This window comes from Suricata suricatta, chromosome 5, assembly GCF_006229205.1.
Source record: "Suricata suricatta isolate VVHF042 chromosome 5, meerkat_22Aug2017_6uvM2_HiC, whole genome shotgun sequence".
Classification (NCBI taxonomy): Eukaryota; Metazoa; Chordata; class Mammalia; order Carnivora; family Herpestidae; genus Suricata; species Suricata suricatta.
Window position 1 is genome coordinate 96,871,436 of NC_043704.1, and position 18,199 is coordinate 96,889,634.

Here is an 18,199-nt window from a genome sequence, read left to right on the forward strand (position 1 = left end):
AAGTTTATCAATTTTACTTATATTTAGAACACATTGAAAAATATTTGTCTTTGTTCTTATAGAATTAATTAATTTATTTATTTTTATGATTTTTATTTATTTTTGAGGGACAGAGAGAGACAGTGTGAGCAGGGGAGGGTCAGAGAGAGAGAGGGAGACACAGAATCTGAAGCAGGCTCCAGGCTCTGAGCTAGCTGTCAGCACAGAGCACGACGCTCAAACCCACTAACATGAGATCTGACCTGAGCTGAAGTCAGAGACTTAGCTGACTGAGCCACCCAGGAGCCCCTAGAATTTATTTTTTTGAGGATAAATATATCCTGGAGTGTTACCAGAATATTTTAAATAAAGACAATTTAGTAATGTTTAAGAACCAGAATGAGTTCTTTAATGAAAAATTCTTGCCGCAAAAACCAATTTACTTCATAAATACATATTCCTGGGGTTACAAGAATTGGTAATGCTATTTATATGGTGGGGGCTGACTAGGTCATTTAAAATTTGTTATAATTGTTGGTAGATGGAGAGATTACCCTATACAATAAGTGTAATTATTTCTATAAGATGTTTGAAAAAGTTTCATAGAATATCATTGTGGATTTTATGAGATTTGCAATTGGGTGAATACCCATGCAAAAGTGAGGCAAATTTTTACGGGGTTCTATATATTTGGATTTTATCCTAGCTGATGAACTCCACCAATGAGCTGGATAGAGACATAGTTATTAGCTGAGCCACAATGTTCAACAGATTAAAAAAAAATTATTGATCTATTATGTCTCAACCTTTTTTTCATTCAAAGGAGAGAGTCATTAGATCAATGTATGATATTTACACACACACACACACACACACACACACACACACACACTGCTATTATTTGCTGTTATGGAGAAATCCATAACTCAGGAAGAGTTAAAGAAGGCTGTCTCCAAATAAATAAAAATTTAAAAAATAACTTTAAGAAGGCTGTCTCTGAGGAGTAGGACTTGGGGTTTTAGAGGGATGGGGATAGGCTGAGAATAAGGCCCGCGAGTGTTATTGGATTTTACACCATTGGCATATCCAGCTATGGTTCCAAAGGTTAAAAAAAAAGTCTAAATGATGAACCTCCCCTGGAGAGAAAGTGCAAAGACCGAAAGAACCAAGAGGCTGCCATGGTGAAGTAAGTTCTGAAGTTAAGATGGTTGAAGGAACTGGGATCATTTACCCTGGACAAGAAGTGTTAGTTAACAAGAGGCTTATGTAGATGTAGGAAAAGAGGATAGAACCAAATGGTAGAAGAGGGTCTCTCTGGGTGAATGTACTTAGCAGACACACAGGGATTTCTAAGCTGCGGATTTCCAGAGTCTATACATACGTATGGGAGGTGTGTGTGTCTATATACCCAAAGAAATTATATAAAAAAAGTGTGTGTGTGTGTGTGTATATATATACATGTATATATGTATAGGCATATACATTTAGGAAGAGGGGTAGACCATAATTTTGAACAGATTTTATTTTCCCAAAGGATTATATGATTTAAAATAGGTTAAGGGGCACTTGGGTGGGCTCAGTCAGTTAAGCATCTGACTCTTGATCTCAGCTCAGGTCATGATCTCACAGTTCCTGAGTTCGAGCCCCACATTAGACTCTGTACAGACGGCTTGGAGCCTGGTTGGGGTTCTGTCTTTTCTCACTGTTCCTGCTTGTGCTCTCTCTCTCTCTCTAAAAATAAAAAAATAAATTTTAAAAGTGAATAAATAGGGATGCCTTGGTGTCTCAGTCTGTTGAGCATCTGACTTTAGCTCAGGGCATGATCTCACGGTTTGTGAGTTGGAGCCCCATGTCAGGCTCTGTGCTGACAGCTCAGAGCCTGGAGTCTGATTCAGATTCTGTGGCTCCCTTGCTCTCTCTGCCCTTCCCCCACTCATTCTCTCTCTCTCTGTCTCTCTCTCTCTGTCTCTCTCTCTCTGTCCTTCCTCTACTTGTACTGTCTCTCTCAAAATAAATAAATTAAAAAAAAATAAAACAAGGTTAAGAACTACAGGGTTGTCTGTAAACACTCATTTAAATAGAGACTATTTTTTAAAATAGAAAATTCAGAAATCTTACATTGGATAACACAGACTAGTTTGTTTGAAAAAAACCCTTTCTGCTCTTAGGTTCTAATATTGACACAATGAAAAAAATAATAAAATACATTTAATAATAAAAGCATATATTGGCCACTTTTTACATGCTGGTTCTCATACTAAATGCTTGACTTGGGTTCTGGTTCAATCTTCACAGCACTGGATGAGGTAGGTATTATGTCAGAACCTCAGACAGACAAATCAACTTGCTAGAGGTTAACCCTAGAATTAGAGACAGAACCAAGATTAGAACCCAAAAAGTCTAATTGCAGAGCTGGCCTGCCAGCATCTTTGGGAGGCACTGTTCGCTGTCCGCACGGTGGCTCTCCCTCACTGGCCTGCGTTGGTGCTGTTCACAGGTGAGAGCGGCACGTGCACCTGCCGCCCTGCTCTTCCTGCTTCCCCCGGTGTTTGTCTCATTCCGCCTGTATGTCATTTTTGTGGCTTGATTTTGTTTGAATAAGAATCTGATGTCTGTGGTTTATGTGAGCCTGATTTACTTAATACCAAGTCTTTTATTTCACACACATACACAATGTATATGTATGTATGTGTGTGTGTGATAAGTATGTCATATATGTTATAGACTCTATAGCTATAAAATAGGTTAATATGTACATATAATGTGTAACAACTATATAGAAAGTATAATATATAATACTACATACATATTAGAGAAAGAGAGAGAGAGAGAGAGAGAGAGACTGTATTACTTTTCATTTGCTATTGTGACAAAATAAACACAAACTCAGTGGCTTAAAACAACACAGATGTATTTGTGTTCTGTAAGTTAGAATCCGAATGTGGGTCTCACTGTGCTAAAATCAAGGTGCTGGCAGGACTCTTGCTTTTCAGAAGCTCTGGGGGGGGGATCAGTTTCCTCACCTTTTCTAATTTCTTTGGCCCTTTCCTCCATCTTCAAAGCCAACAATACTAGGCGGAGTCCTTCTCACACCCCATCACTCTGATCTCTGTTATGATTACACTGGACTCCCCCTTAGCATCCAGGATAATCTCTCCATCTCAAAATCTTTACTTTATTACATCTAGAAAATCCCATTTGCCATGCAAATAACGTATTCAAACCCTCTAGGAATTAGGACATGGGCATTTTGGAGGATTAGAATTCTGTCTACTACAAGCACTTGCTAAAGATAGCACCCTTCCGGGGATGGAGACAAAACACAGTTCTCCCCTGGGGAAGATTACAAGTGAGGAGACATTTGGGGCACTTGGGGGGCTCAGTCAATTAAGTATCCAACTTCTGATTTTGGCTCAGGTCATGATCGCACGGTTGTGAGATCGAGCCCCCCCATCAGGCTCTGTGCTGGGAATGGAGCCTGCTTAAGATTTTCTCTCTCTTTCTCTCTCTTCCTCTGCCCCTCGCCCCACTCGAGTGTGTTCTCTCTCTCTCTAAAATAAGTAAATAAATAAAAAAGACAAGTGAGGAGACATTTAAATAGATAAGGGAAATAAAAAAAAAAGTGCCACGAAGGAAGTATAAATAATTATAAAACTGGGGAGGAAACAACTATCTGCCTGGGGGTTGAGAGTCAACTAAGAAAAAATTGGGGCTAAAAAATTACAAGTATTCCTGACATGTTCATATGACTTTATCACTTTTTAACCAGGTTTTGAGACTCTGGGATATTCAGCACCAGCTCTCCATCCAGAGGATGACTTGTTCTTTCTCCAAAAGTCAGGACTTCGGATGTCTCTTCCACTTTGATGAAGCCCATGGACGACTTTTCATCTCGTTTAATAGCCAGCTCGGATTGTTGGCAATGAAAAGTGAGGCCAGCAAAAGGGTGAAGAGCCACAAGAAAGCAGTCACTTGTGTTCTTTACCATTCAGTCTTGAAGCAGGTAATGATGCTTTTCTGTCACCTTGCTGACACGTCCCCAAGTCCAGAGTCTCCTTTCCTTAATTCAGTGTACGGCAACTGAGGACAAATAGGGGGAAAAATGTGGGAAAGAAATGGTTTAATAGCCATGTGCGTTTTTGCAGTAATGTGTGTTCAGGTGGAATTGAAGAGAGATTTCGTTTTCAGCCAGTGACCACAGCAGCACAGACAGAGTTAGAAGGAATTACCATATTCCAGCTAGAACAAACACAACATGTAATATAATTGAACTTCTGTTTGTTGCTCGCTAGTTTGGGTCTGGATGCCAAATGCCAGTGAACCGGGTTGTAAAATTCTCTTTTATGAACACCATCTTCCTGTATCTCTGTGGAAAGTTCTGAAATATGCATGAAATGTAATTAGCAGAGATCCATTTTGCCAGGCATATTTTACACCAGTGGCTCACAGTGGCAGTCCAGAATGTATTCATAATAAAATGATTCAGTTAAAAGTGGCGCCACTTGGTATGCAGCACCAGCGGCGTCTGTCTCCCCGCTACTTTAATGACACTTTGCAGCCTTTGCTTACGGGAGCACTACCTGCATGTCAATGAGGACGCACTTGCTCCTCTGGAGCAGAGATGCTGCAGAGACAACAGGCCTTCCGCGGGGACGAGGAGGGTCAGCGTGTGGTGTTGTGGAGGGACAGGCACCGGGGAAGTTTAGTCCGCTGCAGTGATCACCTCAGGCCTGATGGTAACCGCACAGCAGGACCCAAGCAGAGAGCCTGTGTCTAGCTTGCGGCCAATTAAACAATAACTCCAACCCGTTCTTCCCTTGCCTTCTGCCGAAGCTTCTGCGTTCGTGCAGAAATGAGTGGTTCGGTTTTTGTGCGAGGGGTGGAAAGCCCTTTGTTAGTAATGAGTAGTGTGTCGTGTCAGCGCTTCCAACACTCTGTTTTCTGGTTATTCTAGGAGATAGAAATCCTTTACAAAACAATCCATTTTGAATTCCATCTGCAGGGAACATTCTCCCATAAATGGTTTACTGAAGTTTATGAAGGCAACCAGTTAATTTGGCTCCCTGGCGGCCACTGAGGGATGTTATTTATTTCCAGGAGAACATTTTGCTAATTGAGATCTGCAAAATTAAAACGCTAGGTCTGTATGTAGATGTTAAGATCGTATGTTGTCTCACCATTAGATGAGCAATATTCCGTGAGGAATTCAGGAAATGGGACACAAAGATGAGGAATCTTCCATTTGGGATGTGAAGATAAAGCGAAGATAGTGCAAATATACGGAAGTTACCGGGAACAATAGAATATGAACATATAGGCAGAAAGGATCACTGTACATTGAGTTGGGTGTTCACACCTCTACTTACTGTTGCTGTTAACAATATAAATAATTAAAAGCATTAATACGTATATTCAGCACATAAAACTATTGCTAGCATACATCAGTGGTTCATAACTATTAGCTAAGCTGCAGAGAAACACTTTAGCATTGGTATTACATTCATAACTATAAAAATGTGCTGCAGTTAAGAGCAAAGAAAACAAGATCACCCACAGTCCCATCCACAAGTGATAATTTATCATTTGAAAGTAATTAGACCAAGCAAATAGAGCAGTTTTGCACAAGTCCGGGTGCCAGGAATGAGGAATCAGATTCGTATACTTTAGCCTCTTCCTTCCAGTAGCTCAAGAGAACTAAGGTCTGGGTTGTGTTGGTGTCCATTGCTGGGCAGGTGGTCCTCACAGGACTGAGGGATGAAAGAAGGGAAGGCAGACACATTACTAACTCACAACTTAAAAATGGACTACAGTAAAATGAAGTAGAGATGAAAGCAAAGTGCTGTGCCCATGGCAGATGATCAGTTCTGCCTGGGGATGGGGTGGGTGACAGAACACGGCCCCACAGTCTTTGAGTGGGACTCTCTACAAGAGAAGGAAGCAGTTTCAGACAGAAGACACAGCATGAGCTTTCAAAAAGACTTGAGCACTCAGGACATTTTTTTTTTAACAGGGAGACGAATTATTCTGGTGTTTGGAAGTGCTTCACAAATGTTGTGGGAGTTCAGGCAATAAAGGGAGTTTACAGCCAGATTGTGAATGTCATTCACTGAATATACCACAGTCTGGTCTTGGAAAAATAAAGCATGGACTTGAGGTTAAAACAGCAATTTTCAGGGCGCCTGGGTGGCTCAGTCGGTTGAGCATCCAGCTTCAGCTCAGGTCATGATCTCACAGTTCATGGGTTCAAGCCCCATGTTGGTCTCTGTGCTGGCAGCTCAGAGCCTGGAGCCTGCTTCCAATTCTGTGTGTCCCTCTCTCTCTGCCTCTCCCCTGCTCATGATCTCTCTGTCTCTCAAAAATAAATAAATAAATGTTAAAAAAAAAAACAACACTTAAAAACAGCAATTTTTGGTTGTCCTGGGTGGCTCAGTTGGTCACGTGTCCAACTCTTGGTTTCAACTCGGGTCATGATCCCAGGATCATGGAGCCCCACATATGGCTCCACACTGCGTTCCATGCTGAGCATAAAGCCTTCTTGGGATTCTTTCTCTCCTTCTCTCTCTGCCCTTTCCCCCACTAAAAGAAAAAAGTAAAAACTAAAAAAAAAAAAAAACAAACCCCACAATTTTCACAGTGTGATCTCAGACCCTTGGGGGGACTCAGATTCTTTCAGAGAATTTGCAAGTTCAAAACTCTCTTCATCACAGTATTAGTCCTTCATTTTTGTCACTATTGTCTCATGAGTGTACAGTGGGGTTTTCTAGATGATGCATGAGGAATGATGACATCATTGCTCTAATGGGTAAAGGAATATATGCTTTTGTATACTTGTGTCTCAACAGTTTCTCAGTTTAAATTTCTAGTATGATAAATACACAGTATATCTATCTTTGTGTGTCTCTCTGTCTCCCACATAAATGAAACCTATTTGGATTCTTCAGTAATTTTTAAGAGTCTAAAGGGATCCCCAGATCAAAAGCTTAAAATGTATTTTTTAAAGCTTATTTATTTATTCTGAGAGAGAGAGAGAGCTCGCAGGGGAGGGGAAGAGAGAGAGAGAATTCCAAGCAGGCTCTGCAATGTCAGTGCAGAGCCCGACAAGGGGCTCAAACCCAAGAACTGTAAGATCATGACCTGAGCTGAAGTCAAGAGTCGGACGTTTGACCAACTGAGCTAGCTACCCAGGTGCCCCCAAGATTGAAAGTTTCTAGAACGACTGAGTTAGATCAGAGTTCAGAGTCTGGGCAGAAAACTTATCATGTCTAAGCTTCAGTTGATTGATGCTTAAAAATGTGTGTATCTCATGGTGAAGGTAGGGGTGGTGGAGGTGGGGAGCATAGATGTGAAATTGGTGACAGCGCACAGCTCTCCGGCGTTGCTTTGCTATATATAGCCTTGCCCTTGGAAACAGCCAGCTTTAGCAAGCCTCCCCTGGCCCCCTATACCTCTCAGGTTAAATGCTGGTGATTTATGACACTATTTTTCTTATGAACTTCTTGATATTCCTTCATCTTTGTTTTAACCACGTGCCTGTGAAACAAGAAGTTCGAAGGAATTAGAATGATGGAGGGGATCCTGAACTGGGCTTTGTCCAGGAACACCCCTTCAGGTGAGGTAGTTACTTATCCTGCCCCTTCTTGCCTCAGTTCCTGCTCATAAACATTCATCCCCAGGGGTCCTCTTTGGTCCTCTCCACTCCCGAAGTCTGCAGAGACACCCCACACTTCCCTCTCCCCTCTCTCCCTGTTGCCCATGTTTCTAGTTGTTTTCCAGTCAAACTCTTAACTAATCTCCCATTTTTCTCTCCTCCTTTGATTTTGATGTAAGAAAGATCCTTGCTCTCCACTTCTATATTTTCCTACAACTCCTCAGACTCTCCTGAGCATCAAATATACATCTCAATTGCTAGATTGGTCAAATTTCACCATTTCTCATTCCAGGTTCAACAGGAATCCAGACTTTTTCAGTTCACAGGTGCTTGCTCATGGGTTATCTGGTTTGGAGTATTTTTTTTTTTTTACTTCCTCTTTGTCTGAGTTTAATGAAAACCTTCCTCTCTGTTGTCATTTTAACATGTTGTCGAAGCTTTATTATTATTTCATTCTTTTCGGACTTCGGCGGAGACCTGACATAATCCCTATATTAAAGCAACTTGGAGCAGCTCTGTGACTTTTCTTTATCTTCCTACCTTTTGGTATCCTTGCACCCTAACCTAGGAAAGAGATACTACTCCCTGCAAAAATTTAAAAGAAACCACATGCTTTACCTCATGTGGCAAAGCTTTCCCTCGCTGCTCGCAGCAGAACAAGTTGGGACAGGATGAAGGAGTCCCTTTAATGCCTAATTTTGAAAGAATCAAAATAACTCAATATCCCAGAGGCAGTTCTAACAAACTGTCCTTGCACCGAGTTCTTAAATGGAGCTTTTATTAACAACTCATGAAGTTAGGAAACTTTAAAACATGTATTTGTAAGTATCATATAAACTGGAAAAGATGAAATTTCTGAGTGATCACTCTGGCTCTCATCCTAATGATGTGGGTTTATGTATTCTTGTAAAAGACGGTGATGTTTCAATTTGTCTTGCACCTAGGATATATTTATAGTCAGACTAGATGTTTAGGCATCATTTGGCATTTAGGCAGATAATGGTATTAAACATGTTTTTAATTTAAATAACTTATATTTGTAAAACACTACATGCTTATTATAAGAAATTAAAACAATGCAGTAAGCTCAAATAAGGAACTAAGTATTGCTGAAATACCACCACCATGTTTTAAATATCTCTGTGTACATAGACTATTTTATATAAATATGGTAGTGTAAATTTCCTTTTTATTCTATGATATATTGGAATACATTTACTTGCACCTAAGTGTATGTAGATCTATTAAATCATTTTTAAAAATCAGCACAGTATCCCATTGTATGTGTATCATAATTTGCTGATCCATTTGCCTTGATGAGAAGTCTGCTTTTACGAAGTTTTTTGTGCATAAATGTATTCACACTCATGACTTTATCTCTCTAGGGTAAAATCTTAGGAATGAATTTCTAGGGTAAAGTATATGCATATTAGATCATTTCATATACAAATTGCCTCCCAGAATCTTACCATTTTACCCAATCTCCAAGAGTAAACGTACTAATCACATATGTGGTTATGTAAAGAAACGTGTCCACTGCTGCCTGGCTGCCTCCAACAGGACCCCTGAGATCCTTGGTGGGGTTCCCATGTCCCAGCAAGGGATGTTGACTTTGAAAATCTGAAGACTAGACCTTCTTCGTATTAGCTAGAGTGGTGGTCTTCTCAAGGGCCGGCTCCTCCACTATCACAGCAAATCATAATGCAAGTCATTCATTAAAAATGGGGCTGAGCCATAATTTTTTAGGGACAGGGCATTTTTTGTCCTGCACACCATTTTTTGGGGAATTGACATATTTGAGAATCTAACCAATTCAATTGGTAGTTCCCTTGGTAATTGTCAATCTGAGCACAGAGAAGTGGACAAGCTTGAGGGAAGGTGATCTCCACCTTACAAGACATTATACCTCTTTAGTGCTTGTATTCAGGTCAAAATCAATGAGTTTCTCTTTTGAACATAGCCGCATGAACACTGGTGAAACTTTCTCCTTTCCTGCCTTATTCACTGGGCTCCAAGTGACCTTCCTTTTATTGACACGACTCTTCTTAAGTGGTCAGCTTAAGGCTGTATTTGGTTACATGTCATTCCTGAGGCCGTGGGCTCTGGTCACTTGTTGGAGACATGGGGAGTACTCTAGTCTTTTTTTTTTTTCCAATTAAAAAAATTTTTTTAAATGCTTTTCTAATTTATTTTTGAGAGAGAGAGACAACGCGAACAGGGGAGGGTCAGAGAGAGGGTGACACAGAATCAAAAGCAGGCTCCAGACTCTGAGCTAGCTGTCAGCACAGAGCCTGACGCAGTACTTGAACCCACGCAACTGCAAGATCATGACCTGAGCCGAAGCCTGACACTTAACTGACTGAGCCACCCAGGCCCCCCAGAGTACCCTAGTCTTAAGGTTACCTTAAATCACATATAAATACATATACACATGTGCATATTTAAAAGTGATTAGCCTGGAGGGAACAGGACATCTCAGTGTTATAAAACTCAAGGGTATGCAGTGAAAACTTTCTCTTCTCTGCCTCTATACATACTCAGTTTCCTTCCCTTGAGGCAGTTTTGTGACTTACAAGAGCTACCTCTAATGACTCTTCTATTCATACACAAGCAAACATATATACTCACTTTTAATCATGGATATATGTAATTCTTAATATTTAAGAATTGATATAATTTTATTTTAAATGCTGTTTACACAAATGATAACATATTATATACACAGAAACACTGTCCTGTACATTGATTTTTCATCTAACAACACCAACTAAAGACCATCTTAACGAGATTACCTAAAGTGTCCTCTTTCTTTACTACAGTTGCACAGTATTCCATTACATGGGTGGAGCGATGTTTATCCGTCAGCTTTTATGGACATTTATTGATTACAGTATTTTTATATTACAAATAACGTAGTAGTTTTCAACCCCGAACATATGGATTTTAGCACTAGTGAGGAAATATCTGTGGAATAAATTTCTGGGACTGAAATTATTGAGTCAGAGTTTTTATGTCAGTAACCTTGATGGATATCATCAAATACTCTCCATGAAAGCCACATGAACTTCATCAGAGGAGTAGGAAAGGAGGCTTTCCTCAGCCTCTCTCATCATCACAGTCTCAGACTCTTTTAAAAAGAATTTGTTTTTTAAGAGCACTTTTAGGTTCACGGCAAGATTGAGTAAAAAGTAGGGAGAGACCCCATGTATCACCCCCTGTCTTCTCACACGAACACCCTTCGCCACCATCCACATCAGCAGAGTGGTACATTTGTTGCAAATGATTAACCTATACTGACACACCATCGTCACCAAATGTAGCCACAGTTTACATTAGAGCCGATCATGGTGTAGTGCATTCTAAGAGTTTAGACAAATATATAATCTCATGTTTCCACCCTTATAGCATACAGACTTTTCAGATTCTATCACTCAGTAATATGCATTTATGTTTTCTCTGTGTATTTTAATGGCTTGAAAGCTCTTTTTTTATGTCGAATGGTATTCCATTGTATGGATATTCCACCATTTATTTATCCATTCACTTACTGGAAGACATCTTGGTTGCTTCCAACCAAGAATGAATGGTCCTACTGCTCTCCATCCTCATCAGCGTTTGATATTGTCAGTGTTCCAGATTTAGTCATTCCAATAGATGTATAGTATCACATTATTATTATTTTTCCTTGCATTTCCCAAATGCCATAAAATGTGGAACATTTTTTCATATGCTTATTTGTCATTTGTTTATATTCTTTGGTTAGGTGTCTGTGAAGATCTTTGGCCCATTTTTTTAAATTTTCTGTTTTTTATTTATTTTTGAGAGACAGAGAAAGACAGCACAAGCAAGGGAGGGTCAGAGAGAGAGGGAGACACAGAATCTGAAACAGGGTCCAGGCTCTGAGCTAGCTGTCAGCACAGAGCCTGACGTGGGGCTCGAACCCACGAACTGTGAGATCATGACCTGAGCCAAAGCTGGACGCCTAACCGACTGAGCCACCCAGGCGCCATCTTTGACCTATTTTTTAATTGGGTTGTTTTCTTGTTGAATTTTAAGAGGTTTTTTTTTTTTTGGTATATTCTAGATAACCATGTTTCAGCATATATGTCTTTTGAAAATAATTTCTCCAAATCTGTGCCTTATCTTTTCAGTATCTTGACAGTGTCTTTTGCAGAGCAGAAAAATTTAAATTGAATGAACTCCAGCTTATCAGTTTTTTCTTTCCTGGACCATACCTCCAATGCTTTATCTAAAAAGTCATTGCCAAATCCAGTGTCATTTACATTTCCTCCTATGTTGACTTTTTGGTGTTTTACAGTTTTGTGTTTTATGTTTTTAGGTTTGTGATCCGTTTTGTTTGTTTTAGTGAAGGATGTAAGGTCTGTGTCTAGATTGATCTTTTTACATGTGGATGCCCAGTTTTTCCAGCACCATTTGTTGGAAAGACTATTCTTTCTCAGTTATTGCCTTGGTTTCTTTGGCAAAGATCAGTTGCCTCTATTTATGTGCATCTATTTTGGGGCTCTCTATTCTGTTCCATTGATCTAGTTGTCTACTTTCATGCCAATATTACACTGTCTTGATTATTGCAGCTTCATGCTAAATCATGAAGTTTGCAGTATCAGTCTTCCAATTTTGTTCTTTTCCTATAATATTGTGTTAGCTCATTTGGGTCTTTGGCCCCTCCATTCAAACTTTAGAATCAGTTTGTCAATATCCATAAAATAACTTGCTGGGAGTTTTACTTGCATTGCATGTAATATATTATTAAGTTGGAGGGAACTGAAATCTTGACAATATTGATTTTTTTAATCCACAAAACCTGGAATATTTTTATTTAGTTCTTTGATTTCATTTATCAGATTTCTGTAGTTTATGCCATATAGATTTTATTCATCTTTTAGATTCTACCTAAGTATTTAATTTCAGTAAATGCTAATGTAAATGGCATTACTTTTCATTGCTACTTTATAGGAAAATGATTGACTTTTGTATATTAACTTTGTATCCTGCAATCTTGCTGTAATCACTTTGGTTCTAGGAGTATTTTATTTATTCTTTCACATTTTCTACAAAGAGGATCATGTCATCTGCTACAAAGACAGTTTATTTTTTCCTTTTTAATCTTTACACCTTTTATTTCCTTTACTTGTCTTAGTGAATTAGGTAAAGTTTCTATATGATGTCGAAAAGAAGTGGCGAGAGGGGATATGCTTGCCTTGTACCTTCATGTTCTCATCATTAAGTCTGATATTAGCTGTATGTTTCTTTGCAAATACTTTATCAAGTAGAGGAAGTTCCCCTCTACTAGTAGTTTACTGATAACTTTTTCTTTTTCTTTCTTTTTTTTTTTTTTAGTGCGTGAGCAAGAGAGAGCACAAGAGAGAGCAGAGGAGGGGTAGAGTGAAAGGGAGAGAGAGAAACCTAAACAGGCTCTAAATCCAGCACAGAGCCTGATGACAACTGTGAGATCTCAGTCTGAGCCAAAATCAAGAATTGTTAGCTAACCAACTGAGTGACCCAAGTGCCCCAAGTTTACTGATAATTTTTATCATGAGTAGGTGTTGGAGTTTGTCAAATGCCTTTTCTTCATCTATTAATATAATCACATGATTTTTTTTTTTTGCTTATTAATGTGATGGTTTGCATTAATTGATTTTCAAATGTTGAAGCAACCTTGCTTACCAGGGATAAATATCACTTGATTATGCTATGTGATTCTTTTAATGCATTGTTGGATTTGATTTGCTATCATTTTGTAAAGTATTTGTGCATCTATGTTTATGAAACAAATTGATCTGTGGTTTTTTTTTACTGTAATGTATTTGGTTTTGGTGATGCTGTATTTGGTTTTGGTGATTACAGAATGAGTCAGGCAGTTTTCCCTCTGCTTCTATCCTTTGAGGAAGACTATGGTAAATCAGTATCATTTCTTCCATAAATTTTCTTAGAATTCCTCAACGAATCCATTCAGCCTAATGCTTTCTGTTTGGGAACATGGGTTTTAAATTTTTTTTAAGTTTATTTATTTATTTTTAGAGAGAGAGGCAAGGAAGGGCAGAGAGAGAGTCCTTAGAATACTGACAGTACAGAGCCTGATGCGGGGCTAGAACTCATGAACCATGAGATCATGACCTGAACCAAAACCAAGAGTCAGATGCTTAACCAACTTAGCCACCCAGGTGCTCCTATTTTGGAATATTATTAATTATACAGATTCATAGAAGTGCATGCACCCCGATGTTCCATAGCAGCATTATCAACAATAGCCAAAATATGGAAAGATTCCAAATGGCCACTGACTGATAAATGAATAAAGAAGATGTGGTCCCTGTATACAATGACATATTACTTGGCCATCAAAAATAATGAAATCTTGCCATTTGCAATGACATGGCTTGAGCTAGAGTGTATAATGCTAAGTGAAATCAGAGACAGATGAATAAATACCATATGATATCACTCATGTGGAATTTAACAAAACAAATGAACCTATGGGAAGGGGTAAAAGGAGATAGAGAGGGAAACAAAATATGAGAGACTCTTGACGAGAGAAAGCAAACTGAGAATTGATGGAGGGAGGGAGGTGGAGATGGGCCAGATGGGTAATGGGCATTAATGAGGGCACATGTTATGATGAGCACTCGGTGTTGTATGTAAGTGATGAATGAATGACTTCTAGTGAACCCAATATTGTACTGTTCAGTAACTAGAATTTAAATTTTAAAAAATGTTTAAAAAGCAACAATATTGGTGTGCCTGGGTGGTTCAGTCAGTTGAGCGACCGGCTTTGGTTCAGGTCATGATCTTGGGTTCATGAGTTTGAGCCCCGTGTTAGGCTCTGTGCTGACAGCTAGCTCAGACCCTGGAGCCTGTCTTCAGATCCTGTGTCTCCCTTTCTCTCTGATCCTCCTCTGCTCATACTGTCTCTCTCTCTCTCTCTCTCTCTCTCTCTCAAAAATAAATAAAACATTAAAGAAAAAGCAACGGTATTAACTTGATTTAATTTTTTTCATTGATATAAGCCTATTTGTACTTATGTCTTTTTTCCCCCTAATGTGTCTATTTCTTCTTGTGTGAATTGGAAAGATTGTGTCTTTAAATAAATTGACCCATTTCATCTAGGTTGTCAAAATTGTAGGCATAGAGTTTTTATAGTATGTATTCCTCTAGTATCCTTTTAATGTATATGGGATCTTTAGTGATGTCCCCTCTTTCATTTCTGATATTAGTGATTTATGTCTTCTCTCTCTCCTTTTTTTTCTTACTTAGCCTAGCTAAAGTCTTATCCATTTTATTGATCTTTTCCAAGTATCAGGTTTTGGTTTCATTGACTTTATTAATTTCTGGTTTTCAGTTTCATTGATTTCTGCTCTAATCTTAATTTTTCCATTTCTCCTACTTACTTTTTGTTGCATTAACTTTTCTAATATATGCATAAATTTTCCTCTAAGCATTCCTTTTTATGCATCCTAAAATGTTTGATTTGTAATTTCATTTAATATAGTTAATATTTTAAAATTTCTCTTGAGTTCTTCTTTGACCTATATGTTATTTAGAAATGTGCCATTTAATCTCCAAGTATTATGGGATTTTTCTAGTTACCTTTCTGTTGTTGATTTCTAGTTTAATTTCATTGTGGTCAAAGACCAGTTGTGTGATTTTTATGCTTCTACATTTGTTGAGGTGTGTTTTATGTCCCAAAATATGGTTTATTTTGGTGAATGTTCCATACAACCTTGAGAAAAATATGTATTTTGCCATTGTTGTATGAGGTAGTTTATATTTATATCCACTTGATTGATGATATTGTGTAGTTCAACTATATCATTACTGATTTTCTGCCTGCTGGTTCTGTCCCTTTCAGATAGAGGAGTGTTGAAATCTTCAACTATAAAAGTGGATTAATGTATTTCTCCTTACAGTTCTACCAGTTTTGCTTCGTGTGGTTTGATGCAGTCTTTAGAGTCATACACATTAAGGACTGTTATGTGTTCTTGGAGACTTGACCTTTTATCATTATTCTACTCTCCATCCCTAATAACTTTCTTGCTCTAAAGTCTACTTTGAAATCACTAGAGCTACTCCTGTGTCCTTTTGATTCATGTTAGCATGGTACATTGTTTTTTGTTCATTGTACTTTAACTCTGCATGTATTTTTACATTTAAGTTCAGTTTCTTTTATACAACATATAGTTGGGTCTTAATTTTTGATCCAATCTGATGGTCTGGCTTGATTTGTTCATTTGGTGCATTTACATTCAAAGTGATTACTGATGTAGTTGGATTAATAGCTTTCATTTTGTCACTGTTTTGTATTGGTTGCCCTTGCACTTTGTTCCTATTTTCATCTTCTAATCTTTTTCTGCCTTTTGTGGTTTTAATTGAGCATTTTAAATAATTCTATTTCCTCTCTTTTTTTTTAGCATATAAGTTATATTTTGTTTTTAGTTTTTAAAAATAGTTTCCCTAGAGTTTTCAAGATATGTTTATAACAGATCCAAATCTACTTTCAAATAGCACTATATTACTTCACAAGTAGTTATAGTACCTTATAATAAAATAATCTAAAAATGTTTTTTGATTTTTTAATTTATTTTTGAGAGACAGAGAGAGACAGCGTGAGCAGGGGAGGGTCAGAAAGAGAGGGAGACACAGAATCTGAGACAGGTTTCAGGCTCTGAGCTAGCTGTCAGCACAGAACCCCACTCAGGGCTCGAACCCATGAACCATGAGATCATGACCTGAGCTGAAGTCGGATGCTTAACCGACTGAACTACCCAGGTGCCCCAATTACAAAATAATCTAATTCCTCCCTCTTTCCCCTGTATCATTGCTGTTGTTCATTTCCCTTATACATTAGCATTTATCTATAAATTATCATATATGTATACATAAATGAACATAATTTAGTGCATTGTTGGTATTATTGCTTTGATCTGTTAATTGTTTGATCAATTAAGACCAAGAAAAATAAAAGTTTTTATTCTACCTTTACTTATTCTTCTTTAATGTTCTTCCCTTTTTATGCAGATCCAATTTTCTGACTTAATTTATTTTCTTTCTCTTTAAAGAACTTCTTTTCACAATTTTGAAGGTAGGTCTACTGGCAACAAATTCCTCTAATTTTGGTTTGTTTGAGAAAGTATTTCTCCTTTATTTTCAAGGTGATTTTCACAGGATATAGAATTCTAGGTTGGTGGGTTTATTCTCTCAACACTTTATATATTTCACTCCTTTCTGTGTTGTGTTTTCTAAGGAGAAGTCAAATGTAATTCTTATCTTTGTTCCTTTGAGGATAAGTTACCTTTCTTATCTGCTCCTCTTAAGATGTTATCTTTGACTGATATGCCTAAGTGTCCTTTTTTTTAAAATTTGTTTTATTTGTTTTTTTCTTTTTCTACCATTTAGTGTGCGCTGTGTCATGTGAGCTTCCCGAATCTGTGGTTTGGTGTCTGTCATTAATTTGGGAAATTTTTCAGTCATTCCTGTTTCAAGTATTTCTTTTGTTTCTTTTTTTCTTCTATTTGTATTCTCATTGTGTGAATGTTACACCTTGGGTAGTTGCCCCCCAGTTTTTGGATACTGTATTTTGTTTTTGTTTTAGTTTTCAGTCTTTGTCCTCTTTGCTTTTTTAGTTTTTGAGGTTTCTACTGATATATCCTTAAGCTCAGAGGTTCTTTCCTCAGCCATGTTCTATTAGTAAGCACATGAAAGGCATACTTCCCTGCTGATCTGTAGCTTCTCTTTTTGATTCTTTCTAAGAATTTTCTTCTATCTGCTTATGTTACCCATCTGTTCTCATATGCTATCTTTACCTATTAGAGCCTTTAGCATGTTAATCATAGTTGTTTTAAATTTCCGATCTGATAATTCCAACATCCCTGCCATGTCTGGGTCTGAGGCTTGCTCTTTTTCTTCAGTGTATGCTTTTTGCCTTTTAGTATGTTTTGTAACATTGCAGGATTTTTTACCACAATACTCGGATTTGTTTTCTCACCACTTCAAAGAATAAAGAAGTGGACACAAAATGAGCAGCAGCCCAGTTTATTAGAGTACAATATCAGAAAGGAAGAATAGTAGGAAAGCTCTCTACAGATAGGGGACATTTGAAAGTGAATGCCCCTGACAATATGTTTTATAACGTTTTGGTTAACCCTCCCCACCTCTACCCTTCTCCTTTGTTCCTTTTCAGGTTCTGCCCTTATTGAATGGTTAACTCTAGGTGCTGGGTTGTTCATTCCTGATTGGCTCGTTTCCATTGTGTGAGGGGTGGTCTGTGGCCCTAGCTAGGTCTTTCCTCAAATTCCTGAGGTGTCATAGACTCTAAGTCTAAAGTCCTTTCTTGTCCAGCAAGAAAGTGAATGCAGGATTAAAATGCAAGAGATGGCTAATGTCCCGGAAAAGACAAGAGCCCCGATTAAGGGTCCTTGCCCCATTTTTATTAGGATCATAAGGCTTACTAACACGGTGATGGACGTGCACAAAGAGACAATGAAACTGTGAACATTAACTCATGGACATGAGAGAAAGGATTTTGATGATATGCCAGGTTAGGGGTTTGGGTTAATA

At 38.2% G+C, this 18,199-nt stretch overlaps 1 protein-coding gene across 1 annotated transcript in view; it reads left to right on the forward strand.

The window, feature by feature from the left end:
• Positions 1 to 18,199, forward strand: part of WDR49 (WD repeat domain 49) — a 133,211-nt gene that overhangs the window by 51,442 nt on the left and 63,570 nt on the right. The window contains exon 8 of the mRNA XM_029940784.1: positions 3,749 to 3,982. Within this exon, the coding sequence (XP_029796644.1) occupies positions 3,749 to 3,982 (234 nt within the window). The remainder of the gene's footprint in view (positions 1 to 3,748; positions 3,983 to 18,199) is intronic.